Source organism: Akebia trifoliata, chromosome 12, assembly GCF_017979445.1.
Source record: "Akebia trifoliata isolate Shusen 1 chromosome 12, ASM1797944v1, whole genome shotgun sequence".
Taxonomy (NCBI): domain Eukaryota; kingdom Viridiplantae; phylum Streptophyta; class Magnoliopsida; order Ranunculales; family Lardizabalaceae; genus Akebia; species Akebia trifoliata.
Window position 1 is genome coordinate 3,919,772 of NC_141386.1, and position 20,136 is coordinate 3,939,907.

Below are 20,136 nucleotides of genomic sequence, written 5' to 3' on the forward strand. Positions count from 1 at the left end.
AATAGGCTGATGGAGAGGGCAAAGCTGTGAACCTGGGAAGATTTGGAAACGGTTTAAATAGGCTGACGAAGAATCCTAAAAGCCGTAGAACTATTAAAATTTTAATATAAGGATCTAATTTTTGCAACAAATTATAAAATACCCCTTAAAACATATTTTACCGCGATAGGTCCTGATCTGAGTTGTTTTTGTTGACCAAGCAACGTGTATTTAATGCAGTTTAACGATTGCCCTAATGCCACATGTTAACAAAACCTACCTTTAAATTTAAATATAAAAAGAGTCGTGCTGGGGTGACATAAGAGAGACACAAAAGTCGGTGGCACGCACATGACTGTAGATTATTTTACGTGAGATATAAGTAAAAATCATCTACGATTATATGCATGCCACCACATCATTTGTGTCTCCCGTTGTGTCATTCCAACATCTTTCATATAAAAATGTCACACTCAAATTTTCATGTCTAAACACCTCCATCTCTCCTCTCCTTTTTTCTCTCCTTAAAATAATTAACATATTAAAGATTAATAAAGTCAAAAAAACTTAATTAAAGAAATAGAAAATTATCTAAAAAAATATCTCCAAATGGGACGGTTAAAAGTTGTCTCAATATTAGATATGGATGAGATAGATAAATAAGTCAATTTTTCTAATGAGATTTAAAGCCCCACGTTCTAAATTTGTTTGAGACAACCCGATATCTGACGTAAAAGAAATAAATCATCCTTAAAACCTTGACGAGATTTAGTGCAAATGGCATTTCCCTAGTTTACCATAAGATATATTGGTATTTCTGTAATTTGATATAATTAGAAGGGAATATATTTTGAAGGAATCATTCTCATTATAGGACACGTGGCATTTGTAAGTTATTTCACATTCATATATTTTCATTAAATTTTGAATAATCAAAGAAAATGCCACGTGTAATTCAATTGAGAGAATTGCTTCAAAATTTTGAAGCAGGAAGACAGCGTCAAAGTTTTTTTCTGGGTAGATGGGGTTGACTGTCACAGGTTGCAGATGTTTATCTGATAATTAGAAAAATAAGATTTACACGTCAGGTTTAGGTGTTTTTCCAGATGAAAACAATCTGACAAAGCTGACGTGTTGAGGTCTTCTAATAGAAATCAGAATCTGATAGATTTGGCTTTATATCTGCCACAACCACGTAAAGGGTGTGAGTAGGACCACTGATTACTTAATCAACACCATCTTTCCTTGTTTAGTTATAAAGTATAAACCACTATTATAAAACTAATTAGTTTTAAAAGTAATTTACCCGTCAGACCCAACTTGGGCTGTCAATGGATCGGGCCAGATCAGATCGGATCGGATCAGACTCTTATCGGATTGGGTTTTTTCAGAACTTGATATTAAGATTCAAATCCGATTCATTAACAATTGGATCATATTCAGATCAGGTAAAATCCGATTTTATATACAAAATCTAAATAAATTTCATACATCTTAATAAATATATATTATTATTTATATACTTTTCTAAGTCTCTGGACTCAACTGTTGCATTTTATTACAAAAACTCCTTTAAAATTTTGACAACTTCAAGGGAATCTTATTTTATAGAATTTATTACCCACCATACCTCACTTTATCAAGTTTGTTATCCAACAAGCCCTAGAATGGATATTCACATCATAAAATTCAAATGTATCCGATTAATTTGTTACTTAATATAGTTTGGAATGGATTCTAATCGCATTAATTTGTAGCATCCAAAAACATGATTTGATGTTACAGGGTTAATAAAGAAAAAATTTTAAGACTTAAAAAAAAAATTGAAAATAAATTAAATTTCATCATTGAATTTTTAAATAACTAGATTTACTAAGATTTCTCACATTTTTGACGTGGAGGTGCATACATAATTATAGATACTTTTTACTCTTATCTCGAGGAAATACGTCTACAGTTATGTGTGCATCTCATGTCCGAAATGTGAGAATCACAATAAATCCCAATATCACCCCAACAGGACTCTTTTCATTAATAAACCTCAAATAGACCTTGAGATGAAGATTTGGAATAAAACTCGAAACTTTGTTTTAAGTAACTCGAAATCTTTGTTTTCCTTATACAATAGTAAGGAAAGGGTTTCTCATTTAAATTTTCTTTAGCGGTTATGTTGATTGGAAGGTGAGATTTGCCATGATCACGTGTACTATGAGTTCTACACATATTTAATGCCACGTGACATCAAAATATTCCACCAACTATGGATTTTTCTTTCTTTGCCTTTTTTAATTTTCTTTATTAAATAAAATGAAGACACCTACCAACCCTGCCCAACATATCTAGCGTTTAGTGCTTAATTCCTAAAATGTACACATCAAAAGGAGGTTGTAAGAGATGCATTGTATTATGATGTATGAGATACATTATATTATTGTCAATTAATTTTATAATTAAAAAAAGCTTAAGGTGGTAATTGAGAATAAAATATTTAGTAATATATATTAAGATATTCCAAATTAAGAATTATAGATAATTAGTATATCTATATTAGGTTAGTTTCTAATATATTAATTTATATAATATCTATAAATACCTTAATAGGATTCAAATAATATTCATCAAAGAATTATCAATAAAATTCAGATTTTTTTATGGTATTAGAGCGGGTTTTCTTTCCTTCACATCATCTAATTCATATCTGCACATGCTTTGGCCCAATCACGTGCAGAGCATATTGAATTTAGTCCTACATCGAACACAAATTGCCTTATATTTTTCCTTATGAGCTATTGGGCCTCTCCACTCATTGTCAATTGATTTTGAGTTGAACCCCCAAATTTACTAGTATTCACAAAATTCTCTCATATTTTTTGACAAAAATTCATAAATTTCTTCAAATTAGGGATTAGTCTACTAAATCAATGATTAATTAATGATTTATGAATTATCAGTGATATACAAATAAAAAAACAAGATAGGGTATTTAGGGAGGTTGAAGATGAGAGGTTTTGATGTGAAACCCGAAAAAACATCATTTATGCATCCATTGAAATTTTCTCAATTTTTTAATGAAACTTTCTTGAATTGAACACACACCAAATAATATCCGAATCTAAACTTTGTCACTAAACGTCAAAACCCTCATTTTGAATTGGCCAACAAACTTCTGAGCAGGCAACGATACTATGAGCATTCCACTTGAGATTTCTTTCAAATACATTGAACACTTGTGTTGGTCAACCACTGGTATGGCTCGACGTTAGCTCATGTCATGACACTACTATAAGATGCCCTATCTACTCTATCCAGAAGCGGCTTATTCTCAACTGTGTAAAATATAGACAATACAAAAGAGGACCGAGCTTGGATTAAAGTTTTATTTCTTAAGCCTGACCCGAGTTGGATTCGGGATCAGCCCTATTGACAAAACAAAAGAGGAGCACCCCCTTGAAAAAGGGGAAGGACACATACAACATAAAATGGATTCATAATACATTTCAACAAATGAATAACATTCTCTCTTTTTACTAAGGTCATTTGTAACAGTGATAGAACTAAGAAAAATATGAAGCAACAAAGAGAATAGAAATCGCATGCAACACAAGATTTTTTACATGGTTGGATGATGTGTTTACGTCCATGGATCAGATCAAGAATAATTACTATTTTATTTCTTTGGTTTTACTATTCTAGAGATCTTTATTTATAAATATGAGAGTTGCTAAATGTGTCTATCTCCCCAAAAATAGAAAAATCCATTAAAAAAATATTACATAATTTTCTTTTTAATAATCCTAAAAAAAATGGTTTAGGGCCTCCGCCCATGCCCCTGCACCCCAAATTGAAGTTAGAACTGATATGATGGTTTTGGGTCCTTTTTCTCTTGGAAATAAACCGATGAGAACTAATAAAAACTGAGAATTGGACCTGTTTTAAAATAAAAAAAAATTATAATTATTTTAAGTAAAAAATGGTGTTTGAATAGACAGATTTATCTTTTAACGATAATCATCATAATGAGAATAATACAACGTTATGTTGGATCGTCTAAAATATTTTCCATATATGACCATGTAAGTGAGTAAAAATAATTTATAACCAACTTTATCAAACATGAAATAAAACCTAAACTCGACCTGGGCTCACCTCTTCAGAATTGGGTTACCCTGGTCCAGCCCAAACCATATACACACTTTCAGCCACAGTATTAAATCTCGTCCGAGTTGTCTCGGTATCGTCTACCAACGAGATAAGTTGACAAATCGTCTCAAAGACATGATTTGTTCTAATTCTAAGGCATTTTTTTAAAATCTTGTCTGAGAAGATTCAAATAAATCAGATATCTCATCCGAGATGACTCGGTCTCGTTCATGGATGAGACATCGAAACGAGTTTTAAAACCATGCATGGGCACTCTTACAACTAGATGTCTCTTCATGATGATTGATTCAAAAGAACTAAAATAGCAATAAAAGAATTTAAATATCATTTTTCATTTGGAAAATCTCATCGATGGAACTTTACTTGTATGATATATACTTAATTTCAATACAATAAATAATCATTGATCACAGAAAGATTTTTGGATTCTTGGATCATTATTCAGACATCGGGTCTCTCCTTATTTGCTATTTAAATATTACATTTACATTAATCGCAGATTGACCAATTAGGTTTACGTTAACAAGATATAATGTAAATTTAATGCCAAGGCATGTGTGGTCGTAAATTAATTATATATGTGAGACCAAATAAAAAGTAGAGAAATTGAAGGCGAAAATTAACATTCTTAGCAATGTTATATCACGTCACAAGATTGATCTTATGATAAAGGACACGTTGTCGATATATGTCATCTCTTGTACATTCTCGTACAAGGAAAAGAAGCATTCCAACCTCGAGATGTGTGCAAAAAATCAGCAAATCACAATTTTGCATGTAGACATCAATCTTTAGTATGATTTTCCTATTTTGTATCCCAATCTTGTGCCCATCAACCCTTGTCCCAATATGAGATATTAATACACCCTAAAGTCGGAACATATTGGTAGCATTTGGGTTCGTTGTCGGATTCTGCTTTTAGCTACCTTTTGAAGAAGAATAGGTTTTGGTGCCAAAATGATACTTTTCGATAGTATTTTCGGCTTTCTTTTCCAATTATCCACAAAAGTTTGAAGTCTGTATACAACAATTTTCATTCTTATTGGTTCTTAGTGAAATAAAATACATAATCTAAGATTGATAGTTGTTTTGTGATCAACTTGGGTTCGGTGGGGGGGTCATGATGGGTTTGAGTCTAACCTCACGAACTAAAGTGCAGCTCAACCAAAAAGTAATTGTTGGATAACTCAATCTGAGCCCAACCCAAAGTACTTATACTACTCAACCCAAGCCCAACTTGAATTGTATTGTTTTAGATGGGTTGCAAGCTTATATTGCTGAGAGGTTCACTAAAAAATTTTAGTTACAAGTTGTAAGAGAATTATGATTTATTGCATGTTCGACGTGTAGTGATCATGTTTAGGGGTGTGAGCGTGGCCTTAGTCCAATAGTCCAATAGTCCAAGCCCAACCAGAAAATTTGATTGGGCTAAAAAGCTGATTTGAACCTTAGGTACGAAAGTCCAAACCCAGCCGAAGGTCGAGTTGAGCCTGTTGGGTTCAAATTGGGGGAACCCAAATCTAACTGGGTCATTCTTTTGGGCTGGAATAACACTTTCTAGTGACCAACACTATTGGACGTTGTAAATGTCTTAGAAATTATAGCATAAAGATTAGTTGGATATAATCATGTCAAACGATGAATTAGCCCATAAGGGATGTGGCTCGGTGACAAGGTGTACTGACAAGAGTACGCCCCTCTTGGTCGTGAGTTCGAAACCGAGTGCAGCCTCTGAATAATCTACTTAGTGGGAGTTGTGGGCTCACCTTTGGCCCTATGGAGACTTACGCTGTGTTCGGAGTAAGAGAAATGGAGAGAAGAGAAAATGAAATAAATGAGTTTCTCTCCATTTCTCTTATTTGGATTGTTAAGTGGGAGGAGAAAAGAAAAATAATTGAAGAGAAGAGGAGAGAAAAAATATGACTTTCCTTTCTCTCAAAGAGGGGAGAGAAGAGGTTTTTAAAATATTTTATAATTTCAATTTTACCCCTAGATCTCTTTTAAGGTATTTTAAATTTTCAAAGTTGTCCCAAGTTTTCCCTGTCAATCTAAACATGGTGGAGAGAAATTGAAGTTCTCTTCTTTTCCCTTAATGAGTTTCTCTTCTCTCCACTTCTTTCAATCCAAACATAACCTTAGTCTCACCGATGTGGGGATATTCCTTAGGTAAGAAAAAAAACAACAACGACGACGACGACGGATTAAACTTCGATGTATAATTTTAAAAAAAGGGAAAATTCACACATGACCCAATGAGTTTAATGAAATTTCATAATTTTAAATATCAAATTATATAGCTTGGTGTTCCCATACCATATTATAATCTTTTTTTCTTTCCCTAATGAATTTTTTGATTGGATGTGGCAAGGGCACATAACCGTTGAGTATCCCGAAGAAAAAGATCTATGGTTTTATGCCCTTACCACATCAACCACGTACAAATTGAGTTAAAATTTTTTTTGTCAGAAATCATGACTCCTTTTTTTTGCATGATTAGGATGATTGCCAAGTTCGATTTATCTTCCTTATTCCTCGGTCACATAATCACATTGGCTTTACATGTCCATCATGGTTTCAAAACTCAGTTTGACGTCTCATCTCATCCATGAATGAGATCGAGTTGTCTTGAAGGAGTAAACTCATTTCAACGATTTAACTCATTTTATAATGATTTATCTATATACATTTATATGAAAGTAATTATAATTTTTTTTTATATATAAAATAAAACAGGTTAAAAGATATATAGTCATAAAGTCATGTTTTATTTATAATAAATATTTAGATTTTAAAAAATTAATTATTTTAATTAAAATATACAATATTGTCCGAGTCATCTCGTTTATATCGCGAGATGGTGTGAAGTTTCAGACACCGTGTAAATTTGTCTCCTTCTATAACGATTCCAAGATGACTCGGGCGAGTCATCTCAGTCTTGGGTGATATTTAAAACCATTAAGTCCATCAAGTAGATATTCACATTTTATAACATTGGTATGATTATTTCAACTCGTAAATTTTCTAGAAGGAATTGCTTCTCTTGCCATCATCACGTCTCAAACTATTGTGCATTATGATTCAAAGCTATAGACGTAGCTTTCTGTATCACTAACATTTAGATATTTTTAATGTATTACTTGGATTCCTATTATATCAGAACCAGCATTACGTCTCAAGTGCAAATCTTAGAGAAAGCAATAAATTGACTAAAAAAACATACTCAATTGACCTAACATGTGTACAAAATCATAGATTTATTTTCTCAGATACAGAAGGAAAATTTTATGGTTCTGTGCACATTCCATGTCAAGTTGAGTGTATTTGAGTTTTTTTTTTACTCGGTTTAACATTATTTAATCTCAAAATGGACGACTTGAAGATTCAAAAATGAAAAAATCAAAGAGGAAAAAAAAATCGCAAAATAAGTATTGAGGAAGCATGATCTCACAAAAACATGAAATCTAATATTTTGATTTTAACTATTTCATAGAAAATTGAAGGTTTTGGAGGGATCCTGATGACAGGGGAGCCGACAACCGAAGCCCCAATGAATGGTAGTTGTAATTATAATGGTCCTAAGGTAGTTGGACGAGATATGGTGCTCTAAGAGACTAGTTACCTTGCCCTTGTCATAAATAAATAAATAAATAAGTAGAAGGGTTTTTATTTTTTTCTATGTGGAGACAAATTATATCTTAATTTATCACTATTTTACTTTTGAAGATACATATATTTTAAGGGAAAATTACTTAATATATAATTTTTCGGTAGGGACTTCTTTCTAAATGCACCTTGACACTTGAGATCATGGTTTTAAAACTCCTTTTGACGTCTCATCTCGTCTGTGAACGAGTTTGAGTCATCTTAGATGAGTTTTTTGATACATTTGAGATGTCTCGTTCAACAATAAGAAAAATGAACGTGGGTTTTAAATCGCGTTCGATACATTGACTTGTCTATCTGTCTCATTGTTAGACAATATCGAAACATATCGAACGAGTCATCTAGGACAAGATTTAAAACCATGCTTGGGATGGTGTCTTAACAATTCCAATAATCGATCTCAACGATTGAAAGGGGGTGAGGGGTATAATGAAAGAAAAAGTTTATTAACAGGACTATTTTGTTATGACAGAAAAGAGGGGTATTTAGAAAGAAATACCTTTATCAGGGTTCACCAAGTAATTTTACAGATACTTGAAGAAAGGAACTGCTGGGCTTCGAATGTCTGCGGGAGACCACACCCATTTGTCTGATTTTGATTGGTTATTGGACGCTTTCATCTCCAACGACGTGTGACATTCAAAGAACACCAACTGATTTTGAAAGATATTTTACTTGTTGGAAAGAAAGGAGAAAAAATGTCCAACCTTTGGAGATGTAAAACTGGTGGTGGAGACTGGAGAGTGAACAACTTCAATTTATCCATTTTTTTGGTGTTCTTCTATGGGATTTGATGAACATTAAAGCTCTGTATTCAAGGATTAATAAGCAACAATGGGGTTTGGTTTCATGTTGGACTCCAAATGGGTTTTTCCAATTCAGTCTTCTTTCTTCACCAATTCATCCACAAAGCAATACTCCTCTTCTGGTGAGCTTTCAACATTGTAGATTTCAGTTTTAATGTTGTTAATCACTTTTTTTCTTTAAATGGTTGATGTATTTTAATGTAAATCTTCCATTCTTCTCTGTATTTATATTGGGTTTCTCAGAAATTATGGGATGGATCATGGGTTATCTTTAGTTTGGGAAAAAAGAGAAAGTAATTGAATTGGGTTGAATTAGCTTCTATCCTATCTGAATTGGAAACTCTTTACTTGACTTGATGTTGTATGTGTGTTATCTTCTGCTCTAGATTTAACTTTTTCATCAAAAATTAGTATAGGTTGCATTTTTTATTTTTGATCTCCAGACAGAGTTAAAAAAAAGAAGAAAAAAAAAAGTTTAGTTCCTCTGGAGAGATCAAAGTTCAATTTTCCGTTCTTGTTCAAATGTCTTCTGAATTCCAAGAATCACAAGTTTGATATCTGTAGAGATATCAAAAAATTTCTCTTAGTCACGTGAGTGTTGCTTAGTTTGAGGAAGGGAAGTTTAATATAGCCTAGAAAAAAAAGAAGAATCAGATTTAGAAGGACAATGCTCTAGACAATACAAATTACAGAAAATAAATCAAAATCTAACCAGCCCCATGTACAATTGATTCCTGAGAACTTCATTAATACCTTCGAAGCATACACTTTTAAAGGGTTTATGATATCTTATTTGTGAGCATTTTTAATTCTAAGATGTTAGAGGGTTTAGGATGTCTTATTGTGAACATTTTTATGGTAAGATGTTTAAGGGTTTAGCTATGTAGGTGATATTTTATGGGTTTTTGAGTTTGAAAGTAATTTGGATACGACATTTGTTGTTTGCCTTTTTTTTGATAACCGGATATCCCTATAGAGAGCAGACCGGGTATCTGGGTTTTGCCCAGTCGATAGACCATGGTCTTGTCCAAGGACAAGTCCCGGGGCACATGCAACGCCCGCACATCACACACACTAGGTAAGTGAGGATGCGCCCTAGCAGGTGGCCCCTGAGGAATTAATGCTCATACTGGGTATCGAACTCACGACTTACGGGCATTAATTGCTTATCGGTCTGAAATTGCCATGAGCTAACCCCTCAGGGTTTTGCCTCTTTTACTATTAAGGAATTCTTGTATGAGATTTTGAAGGTCATATACTCATGTTTACCTGAATTGAGATGTTTGTCAATCCCCAATCAAGTGCCCGTTCCAAATATCATGCAAATTTTTACTGTTTTGAAATTAATTTAAATTATCTTGATCAGCAAGTTATTATTGTACCATTGTTGAAGTGTTGAAATATGCTCTTTCTATCCTGCATTCCATGCACTCAACCTTTTCTAATAAATCATTCATGAAATGCAATGGGTTTATATATATATATTACAGGATCTAAAGATTCACAATTGATGTTCAAATGATACAGTTAGAGGCAAGGAGGCTTCTTATGAATCACCAAGGATGTCCATCCTATCTGTTATTCCCGAGGAAAGTGAGGTTCTATATAAAGATTCTTTGAAAGCTTATTCAAGTTCATTTGGATCACTACAAATCATAGAGAACCAGTCAGGAGATAAGGAAGAAATGAAGGTTCGTCTATGTTTTCGGGATCTTATTTCCTTAAAAGTCTTTTTCATCTTCTTTTGTTCATTGAAACATGAAATATGATTTAAGCTTCTTGTCCTTTCAGATGAAAATTGGTAGGGGATCTCATAGAACTTTATACAATCCAATTGACGACACTAGCGTGTCTATTCAAGATGATACACCTACATCTTATCCCAGGTTACAAGTCAACAAGACATCACATTTTAGTTCATTAATGGAAAACATTGAGAAGATTGAAGAGATTTTTGTCGATGCAGACGTGGTAAAGCTGGAAAAGGATATTCTTATACAATTAGGAAAGCTTGGAGCTATAAAATTATTCCACGTCTGCCTATCCCGGACCCTTGGCCTTAAGGAACCAACTCTAAGCACACCTATACCAATTACCGAGCTTCCGAGAGACTCTCCAATAAATGGTCCAATAGATGATAAAGTAGGTAATATAATTGTTCGCTCTGGAAGAAAAAAAGAGAGAAAATCAAGGAGAGATAGAGCATTAGAAAAGTCTTCCAAGATTTCTTCACCGCCATCGTCCTTTAAAACAATTAGTAAAGTTCCTCGACGGGAAAATCCATCAAACTCAATGACCCGAAGACTTATAATTGCTAAGAAGGAATCAAAAATGTCAATCGGAGTTAAGGTAGTCTTTTTTTAATTTTGCAACGTACTTCTCTATTCTTGTTTGTATAATGCTTGAAGAAGGATTTGACTATTGGGTTTCGGTCTAACTTGTAGGAAGCTGCGAATTTGGAGAGAATCAGAACAAGTTTGGAAGCGGAAACTGGACGGGTGATAAGTTTTAGCTGTTGGGCAGAAGCTGCTGGAGTCGATGAGAAGATGTTGCAACAGCGTTTGCATTTTGGTTGGTATTGCAGAGATAAGCTTCTAAGGAGTACACGTTCTTTAGTCTTTTACATTGCAAGAAACTACCGAAGACTAGGAATATCTTTAGAAGATCTACTTCAGGTTGGTCAAATACTGTTGACTGTATATTTTCCTCCACTTTTGGGTGCGTTATACCCTAGTTAAGCACTGTGATCCTCTTATATTCATGGTTCTCCCCCTCTCCAACAGATCGGTTTTTTGGAGTAGTTGGTTGGTTAACATGGTATCAGAGAGCTACATTTGTATAGGTCACGGGTTCAATTCTTTCTACCCTTAGGTGAGGGGGGGTGTTGAGTGTATATTTTCCTCCACTCTTGGGTGTTTCATACCCCCCAGTTTACCCTGTGACCCTCTTGTATTCATTGTTCTCCCCCTCTCCAACAGATCGGTCATTTGGAGTAGTTGGTTGGTTAACATGGTATCAGAGCGCTAACTTCATATAGGTCACGGGCTCGATTCTTTCCACCCTTATGGGTGAGGAGGAGTGTTGAGTGTATATTTTGCTCCACTCTCGGGTGTGTCATACCCTAGTTAAGCCCCATGATCCTTTATATTCATAGTTCTCCCCTTCCCCAACAGATCGTTCATTTGGAGTAGTTGGTTGAGGGTGAACGAAAAGTGTTATCACATTCAACAATCAATGAATAAATCAACTAATTAGTTCATCAAATTTTACGAATTTTCAGAAAAATTAGGAGAATTTTGTGACTATGGTCCCCGTTACCATCCAATTGAATGACCCTGTTAATGAGTTGGTGGAATACATTTTCAGTGAGTGAGGTAGAGTTCATTAGGGATTTAGGGTTATGGGACCATAAAATATTTTTCCCTGATAAAATTAATCTTATAACCTCCCTAAATATTCGATTCTGTGCACCTACTATTCATAGGCGGGGAACGTGGGTGTCCTTCAAGGTGCAGAAAGGTTTGACCACACAAGGGGTTACCGATTCTCAACTTACATTCAGTACTGGATCAGGAAATCAATGTCAACATTAGTGGCACGGCATTCTAGAGGGATCCATATACCTGTAAGTGCATTGTAGTCCTTGATCTTAGTGATTTTGATTTCTTCCTTTAAGTTTTATGTGATTAGGAACTAATTCTTATTTATGTCTCGTATTTTCTTTCTCTTCATAGGTTTCGCTGAACAGTGTGATGAATCAAATACGTAAAGCAAGGAGGTCCCTTTACAACATTCATGGAAGGTACCCGAATGATGACGAGATTTCTAGGTTCACTGGTGTGTCATTAGCTAAAATTAGATTGGCTTGTAAGTGCCCGAGAATAGTGGGTTCAATTGATCAGAGAATGGGAGATAACCTGAGTGTAAAGTTTATGGTATGATTTAAATCCTACATTACCTTTGTTTCTCTTTTTACACATTTCTCTCTCATCCATACAATCGTTCAAAACTCTCTACGTAATCCACACCGTGAATGACGGAAGAGTGGTAAAGTTCTTTGAGTCAGCATTTTTTCATATGGAAATGACACCTAATTGAATGGGGACTAATATACCATGACCAACATTTCTGTCGAAATTCATGTTTGACTATGGCCTCAGTCGAGTGATATCATGCCCCATTATAAGATTAACGAGTTCTTGGTTGCTTTGGCAGAATCAACATGAGAAATCAAAAACTGGTTTCTGAGTTGTGTCTTAGAAATGGAACATTTGATAATTTCCATGCCTATTAGGTACATGTGTGTCTTGGCTGTCACGTGCTACACCACACATGGGATATAACCTTATCTCATGCACCTTTCTATATTTTTAGGTATTATTTGCACAATAGATATGCACTTCAATTTATTTCTTCATACCTTTATACACTTTTATTCATTTTTTCTTCTGTTTTGATTGGCAAGTCTGTTTTTAATGAGATCAGTAACTTGATGATGGTGGGAATTAAACCCAAGACTATGGTATTAGATATACTCTTCACGCACACTAAACCATCCTTAGATTTGTACCATTGATATTCTTTTTTTGTGTTATTTTAATTTCATATAGGTAGAAAATCAAATACTTTGTTCCCAAGGCTTGTGAAAAATCCCATGACATTCATTAGGCTTCTATGAGAAAAACAAAGCCTGAATCTCTACAAGCACATTTAAATTTTCCGAATTTGGAAGAACATTTCAAAACGAAAACGAAAAAAAACAATTCCAAAGTAATTTTTTGGGTTCCTTATATTGTTTTTTGGAAACCTTGAAGAACATCAAAGCGTGCATGTGTGTGTGTGCATGAGTGGGTGTGATAAAAATATATACGTCCCCTTTAGTTTTAAGAATTACACACCGGCACTGGAAATATCTAAAAAAATTTTGTATAGATGATTTGTTCATTACTATATATGTGATGCAGGAATTTACTTCAGATAAATCGATAAAGACTCCCGAAGAGATGGTCATGACACAAACACATGCGGAAAGACATTTATGAGCTTCTTCAAGGCTTGCAACCTAGAGAGCGGCAAGTACTGATTCTAAGATATGGGATTCAGGATGGTCGAAGCAAATCTCTTGAGGAGATAGGGAGGTTTTCAAGTGCACTAAGGAGTGGATAAGAAAGATAGAGAAATCAGCTTTAACAAAGGTAAGAAAGGAGGAAGTCCAGAGAAATTTAAGCCATTATTTGAATTTTTAGATTCACTAAAAGTTGGAAAGAAAGGCCCCATATTTGCAACACTTGGAATTCAATTCTGGAAAGTTCGTTATTTACTCTTTGATTACTAGGACTAGAAGTAAATTTCGAGAAGTTGGAACGAGTGACAGAATTCACATCTTTAAGTAATCAGAAGATACAATCAGGATTTAATCTCGATGGGTGCATCTTGAATTCTTTTGTGGATAGCTGATCTGCGTCTGCCGACCTTTGCCAACACTAATCTGAACGTTGTCAGTTATTAGGTGTAGCTTCCCTTTTTATTATTCTTATTTTATTTTCAGCCTTGGAGCTATTTTGTAATTGGTGATTCTTTGTTGATTTACATAGGGATTGGTGTGGCAATAGTAAAAGTTGATGTGGCAATATCAGTTCTCTTTCAGAAATCACTTGTTCTGTTTTCAATTGTCAAAAGGGGCGTTCATGCAACATGTACAGTATATGCTTGAAATTAGCAATTATCATTCAAAATTTTAATGCCATTTTTGGAATGTTTTGATGGAACATTTCGGTTTTGGCTGAGACTCTAACAAGTCATTTGCTTCAAAGCATTGAATGTTTCAGAATGTCTTGTAATGTTTGGGTCGAGAGCATTTCAGTTCTTCTCCTGTTTGAAACATTGGATCGAAATGAGATTTTAAACCTTGCTCTGTAGAGTTGTGTCTTTTGTTAATGGACATTCTTTTTTCTTACTGAGTTTTAAAATATTACATCAATCTAACAAAAGTTTGTGGTGATCCTAAGCACCTTTTATAGGATAATTATTTTAAAAAAATCAATTTATAATGCAAAATCATCAATTTGTTTCTTTTATTTTTTGGCTTTTTATTTTTAAAATAAATTTTCTAATGAAAAACTTGGAAGTATACTAATTGCTAAATATGAGATGAGAATCTAGGAATTTTTGGAAACAAAATAGTGGAGGAATCAAGATACATTCAAAAGCAAGGTGATCAGCTGTCTTGTGTCTTGTTGTTTTCTATCTAAGAATGCTTTGATATAAAAGCCTTGTAAGTGATTGGAGAATTAATAATTTTTCGATTGTAAAAACGTAGGATGGTTTAAGACCGTGAATTTTCACTATATGTAAGAGATGAAAGAATATACTGCAAATAAAGTACACTCTAATTCTATCAGAATCATTAGATTGCAACATTCTTTTTTAACCATGAAAGTAGATACGAACTCACTTTCAATAACAAAAGACTTGGCTTTGTATAGTGTGGAATATAAGAACAAGTTTCGTTTAGTCGACCCCAACCAAATCTTTGGCATAACGCTTTGTTATTATTGTATTCTGGTAGGATTCTCGTGCAACACCAAAATTCAAAATTCAAAAAAAAAACTTTTGCCTCTACTCATTAACAAAAGAAAAAAAAAGGCGGGGGGAGTCATGTTTGAGCATCAACAGTCGAAATTCAAAATTGTTTCCCTCTAATCACTATAAAAAAAAAAAACCTTATAACTTACCCTTTCTAGTTAAACATGAAGAGGAAGTACATCACAGACAATCACAAACATAAAAAACAGATTTACTACTTTAAGTATCGATCTACTTCTACAACAATTGAACCTTCCCTCCCTCAAAGATGAATATTTTGTCGTCATTATCTACATAAAAGCGAACTCCTTTGTCCTGATGAATCCGATTATAAGGGTGATTAATACACAAATATTCGTCATAGCCTATCAACAGTGCAGAGTTAGGTTCTAAGTAGTTTCTAAGAGTAACAAATGTTGTTGGGCACTGACAAGTAAATCTAAATCCTTTAAACTATCAAAGAAAATTTAGAGGCAATGAGGTATGAAAATTTGGGTTCACTAGACCTTAATAGGCATTGTATGATTTTGATCTCTTGTGTGAGCGAGAATTTCTATGAGTGTCCTTCAAAACTTCGGCAAACTTCATCAACTTCAATTTATCGGGGTCTTCTTGTTCCTCGTTGATCAGATTGTGTTGTGGGAAACCACCAACACCTCCCTCTCTTGAAACCATTTTCTTGTACCCATACAACGATCCCACATCACTGTTTCTCCTATGACTTTCCACATCCTGAATATCTTCAAGGTTTGGGTTCCTTAGTCTTTGGATATCTAAAGAAGCCGTCAAAGAACTCTCGGATGTAGTAGCGATCTTATTCATCCGTTCGTTAATTTTAGCTTCAATGTCTGTTAATGCTGTCACTGAAATATTCAAATTGCAATTGGAAGAAAGGGTACCACTAGAATATGCTCCCGTTACATCTTCGGATGAACCCGTGGAGACAGATTCTCTTTTTCCCGAACTCTCATAGCTTCTTGTAGTTCTATCGAGAGATGAAGTGTGATTATTACGATGATGTTCCTCCTTTCTGTGTATGAGGTTCTTAAGCTTGCTAAAAAATTTCATTTTGGACGAGTTGCTTGTTCGTGTGGCAGGTGAATGATCAGCGGAAGAATCATCAAACTCGCCAACCTCCGTAATATTGGAAGTGTGCGAGGACAACCAATATTCAGAATCTATGTCCATTTCATTGGCACCTTTATCACCCATTCCCTCTGAATTCGCATATTCAAGTATGAGTTGCTTGGCTTTCTCCTCCGATCTCGGGCTCAAGGTCTTGCTTAGGTCCCGTGCTACGGTTTTACCAGGCGGAGCTTGATAGTTCCTCAACTCATATCGTAAACAAGCGTTCACCCATCTAAGATAGACGAGTTCCTCTACATCCGTGCAACGATTTGTTTGGATTTGCTCAATTTCCTTTGTTAAATCATTGTTTTCTTGTCTCAAGCACTTGTTCTCTTCTTGCAATGCTTCGGCCTGCAACCGAACAATCCCCACCATGAAAATCAATCTGAGAGACCAAAAAGGAGCAAATACCAAAAAAAAAAAACAGAATGAATGGTTAAATTACCTCCGGGGCCTCTAAAATAGAAGTAGCAAGGATCTGTGTAGATTCCAATCTCCTTACCAACTCAGAATTATCACATTGCAATCTCGAATTAGCTCTCTTGAGTTCTTCAGATTTGCTCTCAACTCCTTTAATCTCTGCATGTTCTTTTGAATATCAGCATTGTTTGAGGCATTCCTATGTTCTTGAGCTTCCAAGTTCGTGATATTTTTTTGAAGTGCAGCGATTTGTTCCTTGGTTTGCTCTCCATCTAATCTAATCTTCTTTTTCAACATCTTTATCTTTGCTCTTGCAGTTTCAAGCTCACCCATTACTCTTGAGTGGTCGGCCACTTGTGACTCCAGTCTTTGGTTCTCGGCCTGCAACGACTCAATTTTGAGCGTGAAAAGCTTAGCCTCCACACTATTAATCTTCAATAGCTTCACTGCAGTTTCTGTCTCTATCCAAACTCGTAGCTCTCGTGATATACTCAAGTTGAAACTGAGTTCGTTCCCTCTCTAGTACTATGTTTCTCAAATGTTGAGTCTCCTTGTCTACTACTGCTCTTTTAAATGTTGGAGGTGTCTGAGTCTCTACGTCTTTCCTCGGAGAAATCCTGGTGTTGGTGTTGGAGGAAAACTCAAACTCTTTGACCGTAAGCTCGTTAAACTCTGGCAAGAGGAAACCATCTTCATCTCCAGAATGTTTACTACTTGGAGAAAGCCCAATGAGTGGACTCTCAGTAGTAACTTTCTGTTGAGATTCGTTGTCCTATGAAAAAGAATACATTTCAATGTTATATGAGTTCGAGTAATTGATTTATATTGCCAAGATTGTTAGACTTTCGATCCACGTTACAAAATCTAGAAATTCATGCATATTCTTATGAACTAGATATCATATTTAGAAACAAATCTTCCTTCAAAAACAAAATCCCAACTAAAGTTTCCTCATTGTTCATTTAATTTAGTTTCACTGAGGAATTTTATGTATCCCACACAATCATCTATGCCTTATTATCTTCATTCGGGCACATGTGTTCATATCTTTTCTTTCTAGCTCAATTCGTGCGTATTTAATTTTGGCCTTCTTCTCATCTTCTTAGACCCATTAATCAAAGCGCTTTGTCTCAATTCATCATAAGCATCAACTCCACCACATTCATCATCGATGAAAATGGTGAGGTCAGCAACATAAATCCTAATTTTTTTTCATCCAACTCTATCTAGAGCCATATGTTTAATCAAGGCAAATAAGATGTTTTTTACTGCCTCAATCCATGTTATAGCTTCTAGCCTTCCTCTTGCAATTTTAGAGCCTTAAAATCAAAGTGTTCATTTTTCATTTCCCCACAAACCAAAAAGGACCCCCCCCCCCCCCCCCCCCCAAAAAAAAAAAAAAAAAAAAAACAATAAAAAGTTCCTTTATTGCCTTTATTTGTTTTTTTTTTTTTTTTCCATGATTTCAAGGGAAAGAAACCAAACAAACATCAAAGGGGTTGATGAGCTTTTGGGATTCAATCAATCTTACATTATGTTCGGGTGCGATTGAAGCAGAATTATCAGAAGATGACCGCGTCTGAACAGAATGAAGTTCTCTTTGGAGACCCATTTTTCCACAAACATCAATTTTACTACTATCACCTGATTTCAAAGAACATAAAAGATCATTTGAGAGACAAAATCACATAGAAAAGAAGACGGCGACAAAGACAACGAAACATCCAACCTGAAGAAGAAGAATGTGAGGGAGGAGGAGAATGGGTTGGACGGATTCTTTTCCATCTAAAATGGGAATAAAGAACTCCAGCAAATGTGAAAGCCAATGCTACTCCCAGTTTCAAAAGCAAAGGCTTGTATTTCATCATCACCACCACCATGAAACCATCTTCATTAACAACCACTCTACTTGTAATCCATAGATGTTGATCTATGGAGAGAAACAAAGGAACCCATCTTCGAGAGAGAGGGAGAGAGAATTGTCTAAGAATTATTTATTCTTCAATTTCTCCTCCATCAAACATGCCAAAAAAAAAAAAAAAAAAAAAAAAATGAAAAACTGCTTATGATCAAGAGAGAGAGATTTGAAATATATTATTGGTTTTAAAAGGGTGGATGACCGTTATAAGCGCGCTTCCCGCCATCTCTCTATTTGCCTCTTTTGTGGAGTTTAGTTGCAACTTCCAACAAATCTGACTAGAAGCTTATCTTGTCTCGTTCTCCACTCATATCGAGTTGACTCGTTCGAGTTATCTCGTCACACATGAGTCATATTGTTTAAATCAGTTTAAAATCATGTAAAACCCCCTTATGGATTTGGTAATTAGTTTAGATATGCACTCTTCATTCTTTATCTTATTTTCCAGAAAAAAAAAAAAAAAAACTTAAATACACTTATCTTCAACTAAATCAAGAATCCTTAATTTTTCTTCTTGAAATCAATCATCTTCTAGATCATCAATCGTTGTAATAAATTAATTTTACTTTTTGACTTGATATTCAATCTATCTTCTTGAAGCTCGTCTTAATACAATATTGGCCAAGTGATCTTGGTCTCGGGTTATGTAATACTTTTATTTGTTAGATACTGTTTTCAGTTACGAATTATGAATTTAATTAGGCAGCTACATCCCAAGCTCCGACTTCATGGCCCAATGGATAAGGCGCTGGTCTACGAAACCAGAGATTCTGGGTTCGATCCCCAGTGGAGTCGTCGCTTGTTTGTCGCAGCCTACGTTTTCTATCATGGATTAATAATATAATTAGGCAGTTACTTCTCAATTACAGACTCCATGGCCCAATGGATAAGGCGCTGGTCTACGAAACCAGAGATTCTGGGTTCGATCCCCAGTGGAGTCGCTTGTTGATCTTCTTATTTTTGCCAAAAAAAAAAAAAAAAACAAAACTTAAGTGCCACGAGTTTAATTTTCATCGAGACACGAGTGAGACAATGACACACCCTCGATTGTCGTCATTCACGAGAGACGAATAGAAAGTGACCAAAATGCCACTGTCTTTATTAACCTATTCCACAAAACCCCCAAACTTTTTTCCAAAACAATTCACCACCTTTGGTGGTAAGGTCATCCAAGACTATTTCCCTCTATAACCCGACTAAAAAAAAAAAAAAAAAAAAAAAAACAACTAATCTTAAACATCTAGAAGTTTTAACCTATTAAATCTCTTATTCAATCAAACTTCTTGTTAAAAATCCTTAATTTTTTTTACCCAAAATTCATCAACTTTTAGTTACTAAATTTTCTATGACGTTTTTTTTTTTCTATGTTTGAATGTTGAACGAGACAAATTCTTAAGGCTGAAGACCGTAGAAAAAACAAGGGTTTTTAACTAGGAGTTGAATTGAGGGCGTTTAGGTCGTTTTCTTTAGTCCTCT

The 20,136-nt window shown here is 34.7% G+C and overlaps 1 protein-coding gene, 2 non-coding genes and 1 pseudogene across 4 annotated transcripts; 3 read left to right on the top strand and 1 right to left on the bottom strand.

Moving 5' to 3' along the window:
• Positions 1-8,366: 8,366 nt before the first annotated feature.
• On the top strand, positions 8,367-14,239 carry SIGC (RNApolymerase sigma-subunit C). Its single transcript, XM_086418532.1, is given in 9 exon segments — positions 8,367-8,731; positions 10,137-10,300; positions 10,401-10,958; positions 11,054-11,284; positions 12,094-12,234; positions 12,344-12,544; positions 13,574-13,630; positions 13,632-13,746; positions 13,749-14,239. Coding segments are annotated over 9 exon segments (1,668 nt in total). The 5' UTR covers positions 8,367-8,637; the 3' UTR covers positions 13,856-14,239.
• A 1,140-nt stretch (positions 14,240-15,379) lies between these two features.
• Positions 15,380-18,775, bottom strand: LOC147388681 (uncharacterized; annotated as a pseudogene). Its single transcript, XR_015170595.1, has 5 exons — positions 18,472-18,775; positions 18,274-18,386; positions 17,269-17,514; positions 16,768-17,183; positions 15,380-16,673 (listed from the first exon to the last, which is right to left on the bottom strand). The product of XR_015170595.1 is annotated as an uncharacterized LOC147388681 (transcript).
• Positions 18,776-19,382: 607 nt separating this feature from the next.
• TRNAR-ACG (transfer RNA arginine (anticodon ACG)) lies at positions 19,383-19,455 on the top strand. Its single transcript has one exon. It is a non-coding gene; the product is annotated as a tRNA-Arg (tRNA).
• A 73-nt stretch (positions 19,456-19,528) lies between these two features.
• TRNAR-ACG (transfer RNA arginine (anticodon ACG)) lies at positions 19,529-19,601 on the top strand. The gene has a single exon. It is a non-coding gene; the product is annotated as a tRNA-Arg (tRNA).
• The last annotated feature ends 535 nt before the right edge of the window (positions 19,602-20,136 follow it).